Source organism: Tursiops truncatus, chromosome 2, assembly GCF_011762595.2.
Source record: "Tursiops truncatus isolate mTurTru1 chromosome 2, mTurTru1.mat.Y, whole genome shotgun sequence".
Lineage (NCBI taxonomy): Eukaryota > Metazoa > Chordata > Mammalia > Artiodactyla > Delphinidae > Tursiops > Tursiops truncatus.
The window spans coordinates 110793921-110817765 of record NC_047035.1 but is presented as its reverse complement, the minus strand read 5'-3'; the positions used below and the strand labels follow the sequence as shown (position 1 = coordinate 110817765).

Below are 23845 nucleotides of genomic sequence, written 5' to 3'. Positions count from 1 at the left end.
TAGTCATACTCCCAAATAAAAGATTTGCAAAGCTTCAGTGTATATGTATATAAACAAACAAAAAGAGAAAATAAGTGAGAATGATTTCATTACAAATCCCGGTTACAGTCCCTCACTGATACTCCAAAAGTATTTAACAACAAAGGAACAGGGATGTATCTTAATGTATCATCCACCTTTCAGAGGCGGCACATATATATTCAAATAAAAGTAGTTCTGATACATACTCCAACTATGCTATTCAGATAGAAAACTCAGATCCTCTGAAAGAGTAATAAAGACCACATATCCTAAAATTTTACATTTATATGCAATTATTGAAAACCAGCGACATATACAGACTGCACAAGTCTCTTAAGTCTTATAAAATGGATGAATTTACTAACCTATTCAAGTAAAATCAAAGCTTAAACATTTTATGGATTAGATCTTTATAACTTTTAAAATTAATGAGAAAAAACTACAAACTCCTGAACCAAAATTTTATTTTAAATTGTTAGGTTTTAGTGTATATGAAAACTTTTCATAATACATGACACATAAAGATGTTAGCACATTGAACTACAATAGAAAGTATTTTTATACAACTTTTGAATCACTAATATGCTTATTTCCCCTGTGAATGAATGCACAGTTAGCTTAGATCAACTTTGTCATGAATATCAAGTAGTTTTTAAAGTTTTATATTATTGTTTAATAACTTCCTAATGAGGTTTTGAGTTTCTCCTTGACTTACACATAATATTGTTTTTAATATATTGAATACTGCAGTAGCTTTTCCTCTTATCTCTGGTGGAACATATTTAATATCTAAATATTCAGGTAATTTAGATCTAGAATTATACAGCATGTTAATAACAGTTTCAATGTCATCAACTCCATCACTGCTTTGTCCTAGTGGTAACATCTGGGATTTATACATTTTTTCTAATTTACGTTCTGCTGCTGTTGCTAGAGCAAGGCTTCGTTTTAGGTGTTCTTTAGAGGCTCGAATGTCTTCTCTATATTCTGGCTTGAAACTCTCAGGAAGAGGTACCTGTTGCACCTGTGAGCCGATATCTTCAATTTTTTTCAAAATGTCTTTATTATACAAATTGTGTGGTTCAGGATTTTCCATTTCATAGTTGCCTGAGAGCTGAGGAACACCTTCTGTGGCAATATCCAAGTCAGTGTTCCTACTTAAAGAGGTGACACCTTGACTTGTAAATGATTCAGTAACAATTGGCAATTGCTCTGGTGCCTCAGTTTGACTTACAGTTGGCTCTGGCTCTGGCTCTTCTTTCTCAATATAAGGTTCTTTTGCATGTAAATCAACAGAAATGTTATTTGGTTTAATTGACCAGAAAGCTGTACTTTTAGTATGGTTTTTTTTATCTATTTCCAGTGTGAAGCCCCTAGTAGGGAAAGTTGTAGTTTCTTCACTGACAGGATTGATTAAAACATCATTCTCAGCTGGAGCTTCATCATGTGTAAACTTTACCTCCTTAAATTTTGATACCCTCGATCCTACAGAATCAGCATTATTTGGAGACTCTGATCTTTTCTGATGACCTGGCTCCTTAGTGGGAATACTTAGTACTAGGTTCTGTAAAACTTGTACATAATGATTCAATTTTTGTTCTTCATCAGGCGTCACAGTTATTCCTTAAGGGGAAAAATCCAAACAATAAGTAACATTTATTATTATGTATGACATATTGACAGAATCTACTCACCTAAATTTACTTCATATGCCATCACTTAAAAGTTGAGATAAAGAACCAAGAAATAAAGCACCTTTGACACAGTCAACTCTCATTTAAAGGAACAAAATTATTTTTTCAGATTCTTATTAAAACAGATGAGCAAAATTAGTGCAAAAGTTACATATTAACACAATTCTCTATATCTCTTTGCTTTTACTCTCCCATATAACTTATGATTCAGTAGGCAACTTACTAAAACAAAATTCTTGGTTATGTCCTCTAACACAGTGGTGTGCCGTAGTAGGCTTAGAGTGGCTCACCAGAGCCAATTATTAAATTTTTAGGAATTTTGTGAGCCAGATGGTAAACACAGACATTGTTAAAAATTAAATTATCTGAATTTACAATTAAGTAAATGTATTCAAAACAAGGTAATATTCAAAACTTATCACTTTTATTTTATTTCATTTTCCTATTATTTATGCTCTTGAGGTTATTTACATCTAGTATGTTATAAATGCTATATATGCTATATAATGGTATGCCATTGTTTATCTCTTTCACCTCCCTGATGAGTGATATCAAGTAGGTACTTTGAAATCAACCATGGTGAGAGTATCTGCCTCATGTAAATGGGCAAACACCATAAGTCAGGGTGTACCCACCTCTCGGAAAAGCCAGTTGTTAAACATTTACTGGTATATCACTGCCTTCAACCCAGCAAAAATCTAACTACAGCCTGTGGGTCACATCCACCCAAATATTTTCATTAATAAAGTTTTTTTGAAACTCAGTCAGTCTTGCCCCTTTGTTTATGTATTGTGTATGGCTGCTTTGGGCTGCAGCAGTAGAGTTGAATAGTTGGAACAGAGACGATATGGCCTATGAAGCTGAAAATACTATCTGGCCCTTTACAGAAAAAGTTTACAGAAAAGTTCCTGGTTTAAATCATCCATATTTTACTCTTACAACAAAATGGCAGTTCTATTTATACTGGTATTTTGCAGTATCTGAGTGGTGAAGCCTCTCATTTCCAATGTGGAAAACGGAAAAGATTATTGAATAATATATTCTGAAATTCTGCTCAACTCCCCAACTCCAGAGTCAGAAGTTTTTAATTTTAAGTGCTAGAATTTTGTGTTACATGTAATTTTGAATTGATTTCGCCACTGTCATGGATACAAACTGATTTAATTCAAGGAAGTAAGTCACTTTTTCCCAAACACTAATGAATAACTTCTATCTGAACCCTCCCTCTGCAGGCAAAATGAAATAACAAAATTTCTGCTCAGGAGGCACTTTTATTCAGCTCTTTGGCAAGCACAAAATAGTCCAAAAACGATTTACCTCCTCTCTTCCTTAACTCATCTGTTACAACTTAGAAAGACCAGATGGAATTTTAATCAAAATTGAAATTATATTTCTAAATTTTAAAAATCTTAACCAGAACAGTTTAGTGAGTCAATGTGATAGTGGAAAGACACTAGACTTGTCTACTAGAGATCTAGATTCTAAAAGGAGACTCTGTGTTTTATGTCATGTTCAGAAAACTCTTGCATACCCTGAGATCCATTTGATGATGATGGGTGAAAAAAGAAAGATATAGAACATAAGGTAGATTTGTATATTATCCCTATAATTTTTTTTTTTTTTTTTTTTGCAGTATGCGGGCCTCTCACTGCTGTGGCCTCTCCCGTTGCGGAGCACAGGCTCCAGACGTGCAGGCTCAGCAGCCATGGCTCACGGGCCCAGCCGCTCCGCGGCATGTGGGATCCTTCCGGACTAGGGCACGAACCCGTGTCCCCTGCATCGGCAGGCGGACTCTCAACCACTGCACCACCAGGGAAGCCCTATCCTTATAATTTTTATGAATCAGTGACATAGCATCATACATTTGTCTGTGAACTGAGAACTTTTTTAATGGATTAGAAGCATGACATACCAAATTCATGTGGGCATTTGCCCCAGAGGAGAGGGAATGGGACTGAAGTTGGTTATTAAAGGGGTCATTAGACTTATCTATAATGTTTTACTCTCTAAGCACACACACACAATCACTTAACATAGTAAACCATTAAAGGTCACATCTTAAAAAGGAAAATAACTTATTTATGTATTCTTATATTTATAAAATACATTGTCCTGAATCTAGAGTTTTCCTGAAGGAAAATATTAAGTAAAATGAATTTGTAGCCTAGTGCAGTCAAAAAAAACCTTTCATTCTGGTCCTGGTTCTACCAGTTTCTAGCATCATGACCTTAGGTAACTACCTAATTTCTCTGAACATTTACTTAACTATGAAATTAAGATACTATATCTGCCCTTTTATCTCACAGAACTAAATAAATTAGTTATTTGAAAACACTTGAAAAGCTACAGAGCACTGTATAAGATAATATTATTCTCTATGAAGGCAAAACTGGTTACATTTCTCATTTTAAAATATAAATTTAAATCCCTAAAAAGAAATAGGCTTTGGATTCTATTTAGTAAAAAAACACTAGAAGCTCTCCTGCTAAAGATAAGGAACAAGATCAGAATACTAATATCTCCATTACTCTTTAACATCATGTTGGAGGTATCAGTCAATGTAATGAGACAAGATAACTGGAAGCATGAGAATTGGGAAGAAAAAGATAAAACTATCTTTATATGCAGATGATATAATTATACATTGAGATAACACAAAAGAATCCATTGAAAAGCTACTACATGGAGTAAGAGAATTTAGTAAAGTAGCAAGTTATAAAATCAACATACAAAAATCAATATACAAATATAAACCAGTTAGAAGATAAAATGAGAAAGAAGATGCTATTATGATAAAAATGAAAGAAAATATCAAATCATAAATTTAAAAAGACATGTCCAAAATTTATATGAGGAATTATACTAGGCTGAATATAGACATCCAGAGACCAGGTCCTAATCCCTGGAACCTGTAAATGTTACCTTACAAATAAACGAGTCACAAGTATGAAATATACAGTATGGAGAATATAGTTATAATTATGTAATATCTTTGTATGGTGACAGATGGTAACTAGACTCATGGTGGTGATCATTTTGAAATGTACAGAAATATCCAATCACTGTACTGTGTAACAGGAACTAACATAGTGCTGTAGGTCAATTATACTTCAAAAACAAACAAACAAACAAACTCACAGAAAAAAGAGATTAGATCTATGGTTACCAGAGGTGGGGGGGGAGGGGAAATTGGATGAAGGCAGTCAAAAGGTACAAATTTCCAGTTATAAGATAAGGACTAGGGACGTAATGTACAATACGCTAAATATAACACTGACGTACATTATATATGAAAGTTGTTAAGAGAGTAAATCCTAAGGGTTCTCATCACAAGGAAAATTTTTTTTCTCTACTTCTTTAATTTGGTATCTATATGAGATGACAGATGTTCACTAAACTTACTGTGGTAATCATTTCATGATGTATGTAAGTCAAATCACTATTCTGTATACCTTAAACTTATACAGTGCTGTATGTCAATTATAACTCAATAAAACTGGTGGTGGGGGGGGAAAGAGAGGTAGATAAACAATAATTTTTTAAAAGAAAAGAAAAAAGAGTCCATGCAGATGTGATTAAGTTAGGGATCTTGACAAAGGAGATTAACCTGGATTATCTGGGAGGGATCTAAATCCAGTGTTTTTATAAGAGAGAGACAGAGAGATATTTGAAACACACACAGAAGAGGAGGAAGTAACACAGAAGAGGAGGCAGAGTAGAGTGAAGTGGTCATAATATAAAGAATGAGAGACAAGGAAAATATTTTCTCCTAGAGCTTGCAGAGGGACCACAACTCTGCCCTACACCTTAATATTGGCTCAGTAATGCTGATTTTAGATTTCTAGCCTCTAGAACTGTGAGAGAATAAATTTCTGTTGTTTTGAGACACCAAGTTTGTGGTAATTTGTTATAGCAGTCACAGAAAACTGATACAGGAATATAATAAAATCTTCTGAAAGACATAATGTAAACTTCAACAAACAGACATACCATGTTCTAAGACAAGAAGATTCAAAATAAACATGCTCAGATGTCAGATTCTCTGTTAATTTTACACTTAATATGCTCCTAGTAAAATATCATTAATATGTTAATAATATTAATGAAGTTATAAAAATAGATTATAAAGTTCATTTGAACAGAGTAAGAATAGCCAGAAAAACAAGAGGCTAACCCTATTATATATTAAAATATATTGCAAAGCCTCTATTATAAAAATAGTATAGCACTGTACATGAATAGACAGATGAATGGAACAGAAAATACAGAAATAGATGCAATTGCATATTGAAATACAGCTAAAGGTGAGGGAAGGTTTCAATTTATGAATTATTCCAGCTAATAAATGAAGAAGCCATTTATAATTAGAACGTAATTATTTTGCAATGTATCAATGATTATTTATATCACAAAAGACAAAATCAGACATATGCTTCCTGATAAAAGGACACAGTACCACCTATGAAGTGGTCTTGCAAAAAAGGTCAAACCTGAGTCCAACAAGTTTCTCTAGATGTAACTAACAACATATGGAAAGTACAAGAGACAACAAAAGAAAATATAAAGTACGCCATGGGCATATACTCAGCAAAATCTAGACTACGGAAAGCTATAGGACATATGATCCAATTTCCTCAACAACTGCAACGGGAAAAATAGAGATGAAGGAGGAACTACAGATTAAAAGAGAATTAACAAACATATCAATGAATTACATGCATGAATCTTATTTGAATCTGAATTCAATTAAACTGGAAAAGAGAGAATCAGGAAAGTTTGAACACTGACCAAGATATTTGGAAATATTAAGAAATTATTATCTTTTTAGGTGTGAAATTCACATTGTTGTAGTTTTTTTAAGGTACTTATATTTCAGTGCTTTATACTGAAATATTTACTGATAAAATTATGTGACGTCTGGAATTTGCTTCTAAATAATCCAAGTCTTAGGAGTTGGGGAGAGGGACCAAGCCTTGGGGAGAGGGATCAAGGAGGTAAGGTGGAAAGGAATGTGGGTGGAAATATCAATGAAACAAGATTAATTATAGGTTAATAATAGTTGAAACTGGTTATAGATATATGACAATTATACCATTCTTTCTACTTGTGTATATATTCAAACTTCTCCATGATAAAATGTTTTTAAAAACCTGTTTTGGAAAAATTTCAATTCTGGGCAACTATTCATAAGCAAATCTAAAGTCTGCAACCAACAGTGGTTTAAATGCTTCTTAAAAGACATTGCTATTAGATTACAGTCTGCTAAACATTCAATTTTTAATAACCTGTCTCTTCTCAAAGTAGTAAATAGGATATCCAGGTTACTATTAGGCAAATTAGATTGTCAAAGGACAGAAATAGGTGATACTTATTGCTAGTTGATTCCTAAAAGAACTGAAGTACTCATAATCCCTTTATACTGAAACTCAGGCAACTCTAAAAATCCTGTTCCTGGCTGCCTAAAAACAGAGCACCCTACCTTTTACCTTGCTTTCCCTCCCCTCTTCATGTACTCTTTGTCTATACACTGTTCTATTGTTAAATCCACCCTCTCCGCACACACTTCCCACCTCCTTTTTTCCTCCAAAAACATCTACATATTTCATATTGACTGCTCTTGCCAGTCAATTTGATCATTATAAAATTGTTCACAAAGCATCTGGAAAAGAACAGATATATGTATATGTATAACTGAATCACTTTGCTGTATACCTGAAGCTAACACAACATTGTAAATCAACTATACTCCAATATAAAATAAAATTTTTTTTAAAATGTTCACAAAGCAAGGTAGTAAAAGATAATGAAGGCTCAAATATCCCTACAAATGGCCCTGGCCACTGTGAAAATCTGCTTTTCCCCATTCTTCAGGAGGTGCTAGAAAGATGAACAAAATTCAAATTCTTACAAAGACCAGACAACTCTGCTAGAAGTTTGGTTATTATATTTTGGATATTTGCAGTCTACCCTGGTGTACTTTATAATATTCCCTCTATGTTCACCAGTTAGTGATCCAACCAAACACTGCAATGTCTTAGAATGTGGCTAAAGTAAGAATCTTTTCCACCCTGAGAAGCCATAATGCTGCCTGGAAAGTGCCTCAACTAAGCAGAATGGCTACCTGCTAATGCAGGCTTGAGGTTTAACAGGAATCACAGATATGGAGATTATATCAATAGCTGAGCTTGGGACTGCCTGCACTTTTCTTCTTGAAATAGTACAGGGAGAATTAGTCACATGACAGAAATAACAGAAAAGTAAACAAAATAGTAAAACTGTAGGAACAAAAGTAGCATGAAATCTGAAGGGGAAATTGGAAAACAGTGATTGAAAAGACCATAACAGCTCTGACTGACTGAGCGATTACTATGTGCCAGGCACTATACGAAAGGCTTTGGATGTGAAATGTTCTTTTAAATTAATTAATTAATTAATTAATTAATGGCTGTGTTGGCTCTTTGTTGCTGCGAGCGGGCTTTCTCTAGTTGCAGCAAGCGGGGGCTACTCTTCGTTGCAGTGCACGGGCTTCTCATTGCAGTGGCTTCTCTTGTTGCGGAACACAGGCTCTAGGCGCACGGGCTTCAGTAGTTGTGGCTCGCTGGCTCTAGAGCGCAGGCTCAGTAGTTGTGGCACACGGGCTTAGGTGCTCCGCGGCATGTGGGATCTTCCCAGACCAGGGCTCAAACCCGTGTCCCCTGCATTGGCAGGCAGATTCTTAACCACCGCACCACCAGGGAAGTCCCGTGAAGTGTTTTTATAAAGCGGAAAAGGAGGACACCTAGAAAGGATAAGTAATTTGCCTGATATTATATTTAATTTATAAGTGGTAATAAGGGATCCAAACACAGGCTGCCTTACTTCAAGCAGGTACACATAACAACTACACAATGTTGTCATAAAAAGATGACACTAGGATGCTGGCAAAATAGTAAAAGTATGATAATAAAATTGTTCTGAAGGAATTCAGCTCTATTTTTAAATACACATGAATACTAAAATATCATAAATAAATAGGTAAAATATACAAAATTTTGCTCTACTGTCAACTGGACCAAAATGTATCCCTTTCATGTATTAAGATGTATTGACAATATTAAAAATAACTGATCCAAATTTAACATGTTTTCTTTCTTTCTCTCTTTCCTTCTCTCTCTCTCTCTCTCTCTCCTTCCCACACCACGCTGTGGGATCTTACTTCCCTGACCAGGGATCAAACCTGCGCCCCCTGCAGTGAAAGCACAGTCTTAACCAGTGGACCACCAGGGAAGTCCCTAACGTTTTCTTAACACAAAGTATGGGTAGGAACTGACAGTCAATGACTTACAAAGGAATATATTCACTTCACACAGAGGTAAAAAAGCAAATTAATTAATTTTGAGTTTATTCTGAGGAAAATAATAAAATCATGATTTAAAATGAGTAATGAGGGCTTCCCTGGTGGTGCAGTGGTTGAGAGTCCGCCTGCCGATGCAGGGGACACGGGTTCGTGCCCCGGTCCGGGAAGATCCCACATGCCGCGGAGCGGCTGGGCCCGTGAACCATGGCTGCTGAGCCTGCACGTCTGGAGCCTGTGCTCCGCAACGGGAGAGGCCACAACAGTGAGAGGCCCGCGTACCGCAAAAAACAAAAACAAAAACAAAAATAAAATGAGTAATGAAATATAAAACTTCAATCAACAAACAATACATTCAAAACACACACTTCCTCCTCATAGAATAGTCAATTAAAGGAGGAAGAAGAGGGTTAAGGAATAACATAAAAGTCAATTAGCATGAAAACTTGCTAAAATTCACTGTTCATAAACAAATGCAAGTTAAAAACAATTTTTCTTTTACCAATTAGGCAGAAAAAAATTTTAAACAATAAAACCTAGGATTGTCATGTGCGTATGTTACTTCTTTAGTAAAAGAAGTAACTTCCTTACTTTCTGATCCCCAGATTTTTCATTAGTCTCTCTCTAGCATGCTGGTCTTTTCTTTATAAAACTTGGGATAATTTTGATTATGTATATATTTAATGTTTGCTAACTGCTACATATGATAAGCTCTTTGAGAGCTGTGACCATGTCTGCTTTGTTTTCTGTTTCCCCTGTTCTAACCAGTGCCTAGCACCATAGTAGACAGTCAAAAGGCATCTGTTAAATGAATGATTAAAAGAATGAACCAAATGCTGGCAAGTATGTAAATTAATTGTACTTCCCATAATTTACCTTAAGGAAATAATCACATGCAAAAAAATTTCTAAAGAAGAATGCTGTAGAGGAAAACTAAGCTCCATGTTATGTTTAAGATAAATCTGCTGGTCTAAAGACTGTTTTTTATTGTTTCTTTGTTTTGATTTGGTTTAAGTTTGCTTTTTGTTTGCTTTTGGCTAATAGTCTAAAAATAATTAGGGAGAAAATCTGGACAAGTAAAAAAAGTTCTTATTTAGGCAAAGCAGGCAGTTTTTTTATAATAAAAGATACTGCTTTCACCATATTTTTCTGAATTTCTAAATCTGGTTTATCTAAAACAACATCATAAACGTTGTTAAACAGCTCCAATTTTCAGGAAGCCCCTGAACTTCTAAGTGGTTCTTACTAAAAGGCATAATATAAGTTGAGATCACATAAATTTAACTAAATTGGCTTATGTTCTATTAATTTTCTTTTATTGCATTTTATCAATCTCTAAAATAACATCACATTAACATAACTTTAAGAAAATTATAATCTTAGGCAATGTTAATATATCTTCATGGTTTATCTATTACATATTTTAAAGTATACAATTTAACGGTTTTTAGTATAGCCACAGTTGTGGAACAATTACCACAATCTAAATTTAAAACACCACCCCAGAAAGAAGCCCACCCCTACCCCTCAGCCTTAGGCAACCACTAATCTACTTTCTGTCTCTCTACGAAATGCCTATTCAAGACATTTCATATAAATGAAATCATACAATATGTGTTCTTTTGTGACTAGCTTTTTTCACTTAATATAATATTTTCTAGGTCATCCATGTTGTAGCATATATCAGTATGTCATTCATTTTTTTTTTTTTTTTTTTTTTTTGCGGTACACGGGCCTCTCACTGCTGTGGCCTCTCCCGCCGCGGAGCACAGGCTCCGGACGCGCAGGCCCAGCGGCCATGGCCCATGGGCCCAGCCGCTCCGCGGCATGTGGAATCTTCCCGGACTGGGGCACGAACCCGTGTCCCCTGCATCGGCAGGCCGACTCTCAACCACTGTGCCACCAGGGAAGCCGTCATTCATTTTTATGGCTAAATAATGGACCATTGTACTGATGTAACCCATTTTGTTTATTCATTCATCAGCTGATGGACATTTGGGTCATTTCTACTTTTTAGTGATTATAAGTAATGTTGCTACGAACATTCATGTACAAGTTTTTGTGTGGATGTATTAATACATTTTCATTTCTCTTGAGTACATGCCTAGGAGTGGAACTGACACTATGTTTAATCCTTTCAAGAACTACCAAAGCAGTTGCATTCTCACCAGCAGTATATGAGGGTTCTAATTTCTCCGTATGATTCCAATACTTGTTATTGTCTGTCCTTTTGATATGGCCATCTCTGTGGGTGTGAAGTCCTATCTCATTGTGGTTTTGACTCATATTTCTCTAACAGCTAATGATATTAAGCACCTTTCCATGTGCCTGTTGACCATCTGTATATCTGTTGTAGAGAAATGTCTATTCTGATAGTTTCCCCAGCTTTTAATTGAGTTGCTTTATTATTACTGAATCGTAAGAATTCTTTATATATTCTGGAGACCAGTCCCTTATCATTTATATGATCTGAAAATATTTTCTCCTACTCTATGAGTTGTCTTTTTACTTTCTTAAAGTTATCATTTGTAGCACAGAAGTTTTAAATTTTGACATAGTTCAATTTATCTTTTTTTTTCTTTTGTTGCTTATGCTTCTGGTGTCATACCTAAGAAACCACTGCCAAATCCAAGGACACAAAGATCTACACCTACATTTTCATCTAAGAGTTTTATAGTTTTAGCTCTTACATTAGATCTATGATCCAGTTTGAGTTAATTTTTGTATATGGTTTGAGGTAAGGGTCTAACTTCATTTTCTTTTCCTGGTGTCCGAGCACCATTTGCTGAAAAGACTATTCTTTTCCCCACTGAATTGTCTTGGCATCCTTGTTGAAAATCAATTGACCATAAGTGTAAGAGTTCCTTTCTGGACTCTCAATTCAATCCCATTAATATATGTCTATTCCTTTTTTTTTTTTTTAATGTGTGGCACACTTTTATGTTTTCTATTCTCTTCTTTCTTTTTAAATTTAATTTTTATTTTATATTAGGGTATACTTGATTTACAATACTGTGTTAGTTTCCAGTATACAGCAAAGTGATTCAGTTATATGTATATATACACCTCTATTCTTTTTCAGATTCTTTTCCCATATAAGTCATTACAGAATATTGAGTAGAGTTCCCTGTGCTATACAATAGGTCCTTGTCGATTATCTATATTATATATAGTAGTGTATATATGTTAATCCCAAACTCCTATATGTATATGTCTAATCTTATGCCAGTACTACACGGTCTTGTTTACTGCAGCTGTAATACTAAATTTCGAAATCTCCTTGAACTTTGTTCTTTTTCAGGATTGTTATGGGTATCTGAGTCTCTTGCAATTCCATATGAATTTTAGTATCAGTTTGTTAATTTCTAAAAAAAAAGCAGGCTAGGATTTTGATAGGGACTGTGTTGAATGTGGGATCCTCCTGGACCGGGGCACGAACCCGCGTCCCCTGCATCAGCAGGCGGACTCTCAACCACTGCGCCACCAGGGAAGCCCGCCTTTGTATAATTTGACTACATTCTACTCCAATTAATGAACAGTCAAATTATCTTGTTTGGGGTTACTTGTAATTTTTTAAATTGTTTTGTTGTTAAATATACAGTTATCTGATGTATTCTCTATTCTAATTCTTTAATTTTAATTTGAGATTGTTGATGTTTTAATGGACAATTCTTTCTTGATAGCAGCATTACAATACTAGAGTTTAAGGGAAGGCTGTTTTTTATTAGTATACTTTATCAGATGGATGAAAAATATAAGCAGTTTGATCTGTCACTGTCAAGAATTTTATTTGATTAACCTAATGACTCATGTGGTTATGTGCATAACCTTTCTATACAAGGTATGCATGTACTACAAACCTTTCTTTTTTATACAAGTTCTTTCTGGTAAACCCAGTTTTGTATGTGCAAGAAATTTAGAAAATTCCAGTCCTTTAAATTTCTATGCAAGATTTTATATATTTGCATACATTAAAATATAATGCTTGGGCTTCCCTGGTGGCGCAGTGGTTGAGAGTCCGCCTGCCGATGCAGGGGACACAGGTTCGTACCCCAGTCTGGAAAGATCCCACATGCTGTGGAGCGGCTGGGCCCATGAGCCATAGCCACTGAGCCTGCACATCCGGAGCCTGTGCTCCGCAATGGGAGGGGCCACAACGGTGAGAGGCCCACAAACCGCAAAAAAAAAAAAAAATATATATATATATATATATATATATAGTGCTTATAAACTAGTTGGTAATATTTTGTTTCTTGGTTTAGGCACTGGTTACACAGGAGCATTAACTATAAAAATTCATTAAGCCATACATTGTGATTATGCACTTTATTCTACATATATTATATATTTAAAATCTCATTTTTGTAACTGTTTTGCATTATAGTTACTAGACATTAACACATTTTTAAATCATTTTTAAAGAACCAGAATTTATAAAATTTAATTTTATCAATAGACGTTATTTTCATTTTAGTTAGCAGAGCTAACTGAAGACATATATAAACCAAGAGTTATATTTACCAGTTTCATTATGCCATAACTTCTATCACTTTAAAGAGGAAGTTAATATAAAATTTCTTAAATTTAAGATTATGAATCTGAAAATAGAACTCATAAGATTTTTTTTCTTCTACCAAAGAGTTAGGAGTGGTTTGGTTCCCCTATCACAGCTAAGAAACTATGGTTTATGTGACCAAAGATATTGTAAATTTTTTTAAATTAAAAAATATGATTTTTAGGTTTAGTTACTCATTTTAAGCTATAAATAATGGTTTTAACACATGTAAATTAACTGGCTTATTTTATTTGCTCAAGAAACTGCATAAAAAACCACTCCAAGAAAACTTAGTGCTCTGTCTTCTGTGCAAATATACTGTACACTAATCAAGTTTTGAAAATGATATTGGGAAGTCTCAAGTTCTTAAAAATACACCATTAAGCACCAATTAAAATATCTAATTTCATGAATATATCTAACTGAATAAAACTTCAATTGGTAATAGGTGTGAAAAAAAATTTCTTCTACAACATCTATTTAAAAGAATGGAAATATATAATTGTATTTTTTGTAAACATCCCAAAGGCTACACCTTTATCTGTTTCTGGAGAGATTTCCTAATCAGTAAAGCTAAAACGCATTAAGTGTTTTAACTAACAATTTTTTCCAGAAAAACCTTACTCTCAAAAAAGGGGTGGGGGGAGAGTTTTTATGCTCCTAAAAAGTGACAGCATGCCAAAAATTACAATAAAATGTAATGACAGTAATAAAATGCTAACATTAAAAAGCTTATTTAGAAACACACCTAGTTCCTTTGAGACTAAAATTTTAAAAAAGGAAAAAACATGTCACCCTAAATCTTGGCCAAAGAACCAATAGTTTCTAAGCCGAATAAAGAGGAAAACTAAACCACTCCCACTTCTTCTTTGGTTAAAAAAGGGTGGGTGTGGGGGTTTGATTTCTTTTAAAAGATATATAACCTCAAATTTGGGAGCTTTACTATGAAAAATCTTTACTTCAAAGGGTAATAAAATATAGGGTAATAATAACAGTAGGTAATTTTAATATATCTTTGGGAAGTTCTTTATTTAATGTAACAATTTAAAATTTCAGAAGAATATTGGTCAATTTTAGGTCTTTTTAAAAATTTTGCTTTTAAAAAAGTATTTTTATGTGTTTTACTTGTATGGTGATTGTGTAGTTATCACAGAATACAAAACTGGAAAGCAAATAGGGCACATCCAAATCTATGCAGAATTTGGGTTTTTGCACTTGAGGTCCACATAGCTAAACTTTTCAAGAACTGTACTGAACAACACATAAATAAAATGTGAATATGAGATCTCACTTGAAATGTGTTACAAACCAAACACTTGGTATCTTAAAAACTGGTTATTATAAAACTTATACAATACTGTAAAGTCACAAGGACCAACAGAATTCTTCCATTAAAATGTGCTATGTAGAGTCTACCTTTTATAGTCCTCTGATAATACTTAATATGAATTGTATTTTACTTTGACATTAACTTGGTTATAATTACTGACATTCTTAATTATGAACCTGCAAACTAAAACAATTTCAGATTAATAGCATAGGTATTTATCTAAAGATTTTTAAAAGAAAAAAACTTGAGGTTTGGCATCAAACTGATTTTAAAGTAAAAAGAATGTTGCTCGTAAAATAATGTACACTGGTTAATTGCCTATAATAATTAAAAATTAAAGGAAAATTTTAGATAAACTCTCAAAATATTGAATTTATTTACAGTCTCTCTAAATTATTTAGAGTACTATGAATCACTACTCAGATAAAATTCTATCTAAATAAATTAAATGGATATCTGATAGTCAATTAAGACTTCTCTCTGCTTTCCAACAACTAGTACCTTATACACAAACTGGAAAATAATATAGACAAAAGCACTGTAAACTTAATTCCAACATATTTTGACCAAAATAAAAACAGGGGCTTCCCTGGTGGCACAGTGGTTGAAAGTCTGCCTGCCAATGCAGGGGACACGGGTTCGTACCCCAGTCCGGGAAGATCCCACATGCCGCGGAGCAGCTAGGTCTGTGAGCCATGGCCGCTGAGCCTGCGCGTCCAGAGCCTGTCCTCTCCAACGGGAGAGGCCACAACAGTGAGAGGCCCGCGTACCACAAAAAATAAATAAATATAAATAAAAACAGGTCATCACATAATTCCCATGCATGTCCTACTTAGGTACTCTTGTTTACTTGTAAAACACATTGCCTCTTCCATAAGCCCCAAATAAAATGTTTTAAAACAATATATCTGGACTTCCAATTCCAAAAAGATAGAAAACATGTATTTTTCCCCGTATCCTTACTACTAAGCACAGTTAAAACCCCTGAACATTATATGTAAGACAAGCATGAGATGAGAAGACTTGGAAAGGTGGAGAGAGGAAGAGAGACCAACTAGGGACTTCAGGACCTGAGTAATGACACAGCAGTGAATTCCCTGGGTTTTCTTTTTGCCACATATACCCTAGACTGGGGACTGGAGATGCTGGCAATCCAGAAACACCAATGGACACAGACAAAAACGGCTCCAAGAAAAGACTGCTCTCTGCATAGCCAAAGGACCAGGAAAAGAATAGCTGAGCAAGACAAAAAAATTTTTTAAGAAGCCAAAACCACAGAAACACTGCAATCCTACCCCTCCACCAGCAAAGGCTGAGTGGAGAACATAGACTTTCACCCTCATCAAGCTTCACTGAGCTGCCCCGACCCCTCTGCCCTTATCCCACAGAAATGCCGCTGCAAGTGTGAATATCTCTTCTCTTCAAGTAGAGAAGACTAAGCAAGGAGCTAGGACTTTCTTCTCCACCCTGTGTTAACAACACAACACTCCCCATCCACCACTGAAGTGGTGTCAGAGGTCTATTTAAATCTGTAGCGGAAGAGCTAAAGAGATGTAAGAGATGATACAGATGTTTGAATTATCTGACAGGGATTTAGAAGTAGCCATCATAAAACTGCTTCAACAAGCAATTATGAACATGTTTGAAACAAATGAAAAATTGAAAGTCTTAGCAAATAAACAGAAAATCTCAGCAAAGAAATAGAATATATAAGGATGAATTCAGTTTTAGAACTGAACAACACAATAACTGAAATGAAAAACTCAATGGGTAGGCTCAACAGCAGAAAGAGGAAAGAAGCAGTGAAGTGGAAGAAGAACAATAGCAATTACCCAATCTGAATAACAGAGAGAAAATGAAAAAAAAAAATTGAACAGAGCCTCAGGGTCTTGTAAGACTGCAACGAAAAGATCTAACATTCATGTCATCTGAGCCTTGAAAGGAAAAAAGAAAAAGGATAAGTCTGCAAAAGCATTCAAAGACATAATAATGGCTGAAAATTTCCCAAATTTGGCAAAAGACATGAATTTACAGATTCAAGAAGCTGAGTGAATCTCAAACAGAATAAACCCAAAGAAATCCATGTCAAGACATATCATGGTCAAACTTCTGAAAACTCTAGAGACAAAGAAAAAAATCTTGAAAGAAGCAAGTTAAATGACAATTTGAATTCTCATGAGAAATCATGAAGCTCAGAAGGAAATGGCATAATATTTCTCAAGTGTTAAAAGGAAAAGGACTGTCAACCTAGGAATTCTTTATCAAGGGAAAATATCCTTCAGGAATGAAAGGATAATCAAGACCTCTCTGATGAAGGAAAATTAAGACAAGTTGTGGCCAGAAGACCTACCCTAAAAGAATGACTAAATGAAGCTCATTAAACAGAAAGGAAATGATAAAAGAAGGAATCCTGAACGTTGAAAAGGAAGAAAGAATAATGGAAGGAGGAAAAATATGGGTAAATTCAATGAGCTTTTCTTTTCCTCTTGAGTTTTCCAAATTAAGTTGAAGCAAAAACTATAATACTATCTGATGTGGTTCTCAATGTATGTAAAAGAAATATATATGACAATTATATTATGAATGGGAGAGGGTAAAAGAACATAAAGGGAGGTAAGGTTTCTACATTTCACTGAAACTGGCAAAATACTGAAACCAATAGATTGTGATGTTATGTATACATAATGTAATACCTAGGCAGTACAAAGAAACACACTCAAAAACACTACAAGTCAAGATGGAATTCTAAAAATATCTGTATCTCTCAATATAAGATGGCTGCTATCTGATCATGTGCTTAAAATGCAATTTATGTTTTATTAAAAAACTAAGGCCTTAAAGCCCAATAATATTGTTAATTTAAATTAAAAAATTGGTATGACATTAAATACCTGGTAAGTTAAAAGTACTAGCAAAATGTTCCATATAACTGGGGGAAACCTAGTAGCTCAGTAAAGAAGGAAAGATCAATTTTTAAACTTTTCACATAACGACAAAAAAAGTTAAAGTTCAATGGAATATGTCTGGTCATTGTGCTTTAAGAACTCGTATGTTTTTACTTTGCCCTTGGCCTGTAATCTTGATACAGCAACTGGTGATTGTACCCAAAATTTAACCAAAATCATGGATGCTCATCTTTTAAAAGGTTCAAATATAACTAGGATTTTTATTACCACAAGAGTGAAAACCAGAATGGCTTTATCAGTAAAGAACTCATGTATATAAAGCTTAACATACACACTGAATCATTTATAGGTGGGCCAGACTCTGGCTGAATGTCTTAACTTCGGAGAACAAATTGCTTGTATTTTCCGTCCATGTCATGAAATGGGCTCACAAAGAATAGATTTCCCATACTCTACAGAAGTGTTGCAAGTAAGAATTAATACCTGAAAGCTGTCATCATGTAAAAACTGCCAGCTAAAACACCAACACCTTCAAATTAAAATGAACTTGAATAACTGAGCTGAAGTACTTCCAACTCAAATCAAAGTTGTAATAACTATGCTTCATTAGAGGTGTGTACTCAAAAAATGATCACAAAAACAAACACTGCATCTTGTTATTCTTCCAGCAGTTTTCCTATAATTTGTTAACTCAAATTTTAATTTTTGCTGGCAGGTAAAACAAACAAGTAATTATGTTTATATTAATTAAATGTCCTGTTAAAGAAACATAACGTTAGGGTTGGGGATAGGGGCAATAGGGAGAGGGGGTGGTAAAAGGGTACAAACTTTCAGTTATAAGAAAAATAAAGCCTGAGGATCTAATGTATAATATGGTGACAACAGTTGATGATACACACAAAAATGTAAAGATGTGAGGTGATATGTGTTAATTAACTCAATGGTGGGAATTCTTTCACAACATATACATATGTCAAATCATCACATTGTACACTTTAAATATATTATAATTTTATTAGACAATTATGCCTCAATGAAGCTGAAAAAAAAAGAAGAAATATAACTTTATGGCTTTGCACTTCTTGGTATTTATGTTTTTGGGTAGTGTCTTTCTTCCCCCACTGAATACAGGCTCTCCCTATGTGACTGTCTTGGCCTGTTACAGGACATTAGCAAATCTGACACTGCACAGGCTTTATAAGAGCTTGTGTACAGGGGGCTTATAAAGCTCCCTCTTGGAAGCTAGTTGCCATGGTATAAAGACACTCGGGCTAGACTACTCAAAGATGAGAAGTCATGCAGAGAAAGACCCTGGAATATGAGCAGCCATGTTGGATGCTCTCATCCAAGTTGAGCTTCCTCAGCTCCACCATATGAAGCAGAACTGCCCAGCTGAGTCCAGACAACCCACAGAATCGTGAGAAATAATAAAATTTGGGGGTGGTCTTTTATGCTGCAACAGATAACCAAAACAGCTTCACTAAATTATATTTTGAAAAAGGAAAACAAATTTAGTTTAGGTAAAGAGTTAAAAATCAGGAAGTTATCCTATGAGTACTGTTAAAATTTAATCAGAACCAAAACAAATTCATGACCTTAAAATATATCTCTTCTAGTTCTGTTGAGTAAAGTAACCTAAATAATAATATCACCCAGCACTGATATGCATCCCAGATACTTTGGGCTCTAATACCATGTTCTACTCTGTCTCCTCAAAAGGAGGGCTAATCCCATTCAGAACACGGAATATACAAAGTGGTCTTGGTACAACTGCTTAATGTCAGAAAACAAGAAATCTTTAAAAATACATGAGATCCTATCAAAAGAACACAGAAGACAGCTGAAAAGAACAGAAAAACATAACTTTTTCCCCATAAAATATTAATAGACAGGCTAATGAAACTACCATACCTCCAAAGTCCACCCTCTGGACATTTGCATTAGAAGACATGCTCCTCATTATCTAAAACATTAACGAAGTGTGTCATGACATTCCGTTCACAGGTTTGAAAGACTCTCCCAAGTGCCATGGCCTTGGGCCTTGAAACAGTGAAAAGTGAACGTGCAGCACCAGAACCAAGCGAATTTTACCTTTTTAATGTTCTTGAAATAAAAGGAATCTGCTTTTCCTTCCAGTTTTTCCTTTTCAATTCCATCAATTGCCAATAGATTTGAATAATTATTGCCTTACTACTACTTCCCTTGCCTTCTGTGGTCCATTAGGACAAAAGCCTTCCTAAAGACAAAAAAGACTCACATATTGAGCCTTCTTTTAGCACTAACCTAGAGAACCAAGTTAAGAGTTTTTGTTGTCCTAGCTTAAAACAATCCTCTATCATTACCTCTACTCTTGCTGATTTATCCAAAGAGATGACTAGGAAAAAACAAGTTATTCATGAGATACCCAAAAAAAGGCCCTAAAACTATTTATGACTTAGGTTGTGCTGTGTTTTCATTTTTGAAATCTATTTCACATTCTTGCATTTATAGCTTCAGGCCCATGAATATCTAATGACTTAAAATTATAAAAGGCAGATTATATAATTTATTTTAATAGTAGTTAATAGTACTTAAATATATAACTATTATGTTAATATTACTTTAGAAGTTATACTTTTTTAAAAAAGCAAAAAGTATTCTCTTTAAAAAGAAAAAAGTAAGTTGTACAATGCAATGCATTAAAGAGGCATGATTTTTTTTTTTTTTGGGTACGCGGGCCTCCAACCGCCGCGGCCCCTCCCGCCACGCAGCACAGGCTCCGGACGCGCAGGCCCAGCGGCCACGGCCCACAGGCCCAGCCGCTCCGCGGCATGCAGGAACCCCCCAGACCGGGGCACGAACCCGCCACCAGGGAAGCCCAAGAGGCATGATTTTTAAAACTGAAAAAATACAACTAAAACTAAGGAAAAATCAAATATAAGGAAATTAATTAAATGTATATAAATTTAAGTACATAGTAAAAAGATGTTTATCCAGCATCATCAGGATCTATGTGTATGTAGACGAGTGCAGACTGCTGTACACCCAACTCTCATTTGTATCAAGCTGAATTTAGATTAAACTGGTACTAGCTAATCTTGGGTTGGGCCTAATAAAAAGGTATGAGTAGTTACAAGAAGTACTGATGTTTTCAACAACTGTAATTACTTAATACATACCTGTGATGTTTGTATAAGATAACCTCAAAACTGTCTTGTATTCTAAAAAAAAATTGTTAAAGATGCACTTTTCATTATGAAAACCTATTTGCCTTTTCTTTGGCATGAGAGAGCATTTTTTTATATGACTCTCTTGCCAACACCGTTGGAATAGTGGACATACAAAATAAAGAATACATAACTGACTTAAATCAAACACAATGAAAAGCCTAGTTTCACAGAGAAAGTAGCCATGTTAGCATTGCCCTACATATCCCTTAAGCCCTTCCATGGAAAAGACGTGAGGTACCTTTTCTAAGGTATCTTCTATGATCTGTGACCTGTATATATTTTCCTCATGTCTTGTATCATCTGTATCTTCAACACAAAATCATTCCTTTCTCTGAGAAGTATCTTTTCATTTCCTAAAAGCCTTAAGAAAGTTTAGGTTAAGAGGGTACAAAGAAAAAGCACAGGCCATGAAATTATGGAGTTAGGCCGGAGATTGTGCTGAGTTGAGTATCCAGGTATTGCTAACCAGCAGTCTCAGAGAGTACTGTGTGACAGAATTAATGTCACTTCAACTAAAGTCTGCATATATGTTAGTCAGTGTGACCTACTGCTCTACAACTACCAAAAGGCAATAGCTGGTGTTAGTAATAATGACCACTAGACAGCAAGAAAAGAATATTATCCTCTTCAGTATGTTCTGTTCCTTTACCGCAAAAAAGAAAAATTTTACAAAGACTTTTGTTTAGAACAGCTATCATAAGGGCTAGTATTGAAAGGGCTAACTTTAGTTATCTAGGGCACTTTATTCAGAACTTTATCCACTACTATTTATGACTTAGGTTGTGCTGTGTTTTCATTTTTGAAATCCAATTTTTAACTAAGACCTTCTAACAAGTCTGAAATACAGCTCTGCATAGCTAGCATGTACTTTAGTACTTTTTTCACACCTACCGGTTAAATTTTATTTAGATAGTTAAATCAAACCCCAACATTACTAGATGCTACAATGAACTACAGTTAGACTAGATGAACAAGCCTCATGGTCCTATCTGGAATATCAGCTATCAGACACTTAAATACTTAAACACCTCGAGGCGTCCGTGTGATGTTAATAGTCTCAGCACCCCTGAATATGACCTTATTAGTTTTCAGCCACCGGGCAGGGACAAGTGGGAAGCTGTAATTCTGCTCAGCTAGGGTTTTGAATCCTGTGCACCCGAGGATGCTCTGTGGAAGTGCATAGGAGGTCAGCGAGCGTCCCAGACAGCTGCCCTCAATCCACATGCTCTCCCCGTTTAACCACAGGCTCAAACTCTTTCTGTAAAGGGCCAGAGAGCAAATAGTTCAGATTTTGCAGCCCATCCTGTCTCCGTGGCAACTACTGGACTCTGCAGTTAAAAGGCGGGAAAGCAGCCTGGACAACACATAAAAGAATGAGCTGGCTGTGTTCCAGGAAAACTTAACGAACAATGAAATTGGAATTTCGTACTTCCTGCGCAAGTCACGAAAAGATCACATTTCACATTCACGGCTAAAAATGTGAAAACCATGCCCAGCCAGCCAGCCAGCCATACCAAAGCCGGCCGCCCGGGCCCTCTGGGCGCAGGTGGCCCACCCCGCTTCATCACAGCTGCAGCGAGTCTCGGGTAAACGGGGTCAGGGGAACAAGGACCGTCTCCGCCGGGGTGAAGAGGTCACCCCCGCAGCCCCAGGGACTCAGCCCGGCACAGCCCGGTCACGTTTGGGATCCACTGCCTGGATCACTGCCTGGTCGCGCGCAGGTGGGGTCGGAGTAGGACAGGGACAGACCTCGGTACCAGAGGTAGGACTCCTGGACAGTGGAGCTGGGGAGGCATGCAGGACCAAGAAAAGGAAGAGCTGGGTCTTGGACGGGCCCTGAAACCCGGGAATTTCCCCCAGCAGTGTCCCCTGGGGTGGCTGCTACCTCGGGCCGGTCACTCACTCAGATACGTCGGCACGGACGAAGTCCATTGCAAAAGCGAAACTAGAAGGACTACGAACTTCATGGGCATCGTCCGCAGCACTCCACCATACGTCGGGAACGTCCTGGGGCCGCCTGGCCGGTTACCTCAGGCCGAAACGGGATGGCGTCGGCGCCCGACGCTCCTACCTCAGGGCCATGGGCGCCAGGCAACGGTTGCCTCCAGCGCGCAAGCCTAGAAGCGGTGGATGAGGGGATCGCGAACGGCCGTGGCCCCACCCACTCTTAGCGCCGCGCAGAGGGGCGGGGCCACGGTGCCTCGCCCCTCCCTCGTGCACATGCTTGCTAAGGCTTCGCGGGCCTCCGAAAGTCTTGACACCCCGGGGAATACTGGGGCTTTAAGGGTGGGTGTGCGGTGGCGTCCGACCATGCGGGAAACTGGACTTGTAGCTGTGCCTAAAACAAGGCCTCTGCGCAGAAGGAAGTGTCTCATGGAAGAGATAGATAAATAACCGGCCATTACAACAGCGTGGAAGTGCCGTAATGGGGAAACACTAGGCACTGTGCAGAACAGAGGAGGGGCCCCCATTCCAAAGGGCAGGGACGGGGGAGGTTGCCTAGATGGAGGAAAGCTTGGAGCTCCCCAAGAACTGAAAATAGTTCAGTCTAATTGCCAGGGCGGGGGAGGGGCAGTTGTTGGAGGTGAGGGAGGAGAGCTAGGTAGAAGCATTTAAAGCCACCTTAAGGGGCTTTTTTCAAAAGATTGCATTACATTTTTTGGAAAAGACAAAACTATAGCTGTAGAGAATAGAACAGTGGTCGTCAGGGGTTAGGGATGGGGAAGGGCTTGACTATAAAGGGATAACATGAGGGGTTTGGAGGGAGGGTGATGGAGTGTTGTGGTGACCGCAGAAT

At 36.4% G+C, this 23845-nt stretch overlaps 1 protein-coding gene across 1 annotated transcript; it reads right to left on the bottom strand.

Annotated features, from left to right (window-relative positions):
* Window positions 1-475: 475 nt before the first annotated feature.
* Window positions 476-23095, bottom strand: SPESP1 (sperm equatorial segment protein 1). The gene is made up of 2 exons (XM_073799939.1): window positions 22952-23095; window positions 476-1644 (listed from the first exon to the last, which is right to left on the bottom strand). Exons 1-2 carry the CDS (start codon window positions 23019-23021, stop codon window positions 674-676), a joined length of 1041 nt encoding a protein of 346 aa, XP_073656040.1. The 5' UTR covers window positions 23022-23095; the 3' UTR covers window positions 476-673.
* Between the last annotated feature and the right edge of the window lie 750 nt (window positions 23096-23845).

Excerpts from the sequence above, each read along its gene's own strand:
- SPESP1 (XM_073799939.1), bottom strand. The coding sequence starts at position 23,021 with ATGCCCATGAAGTTCGTAGTCCTTCTAGTTTCGCTTTTGCAATGGACT. Across the intron at positions 1,645-22,951 it reads GTCCGTGCCGACGTATCTGA|GAATAACTGTGACGCCTGAT; the intron begins GTGAGTGACCGG and ends TTTCCCCTTAAG.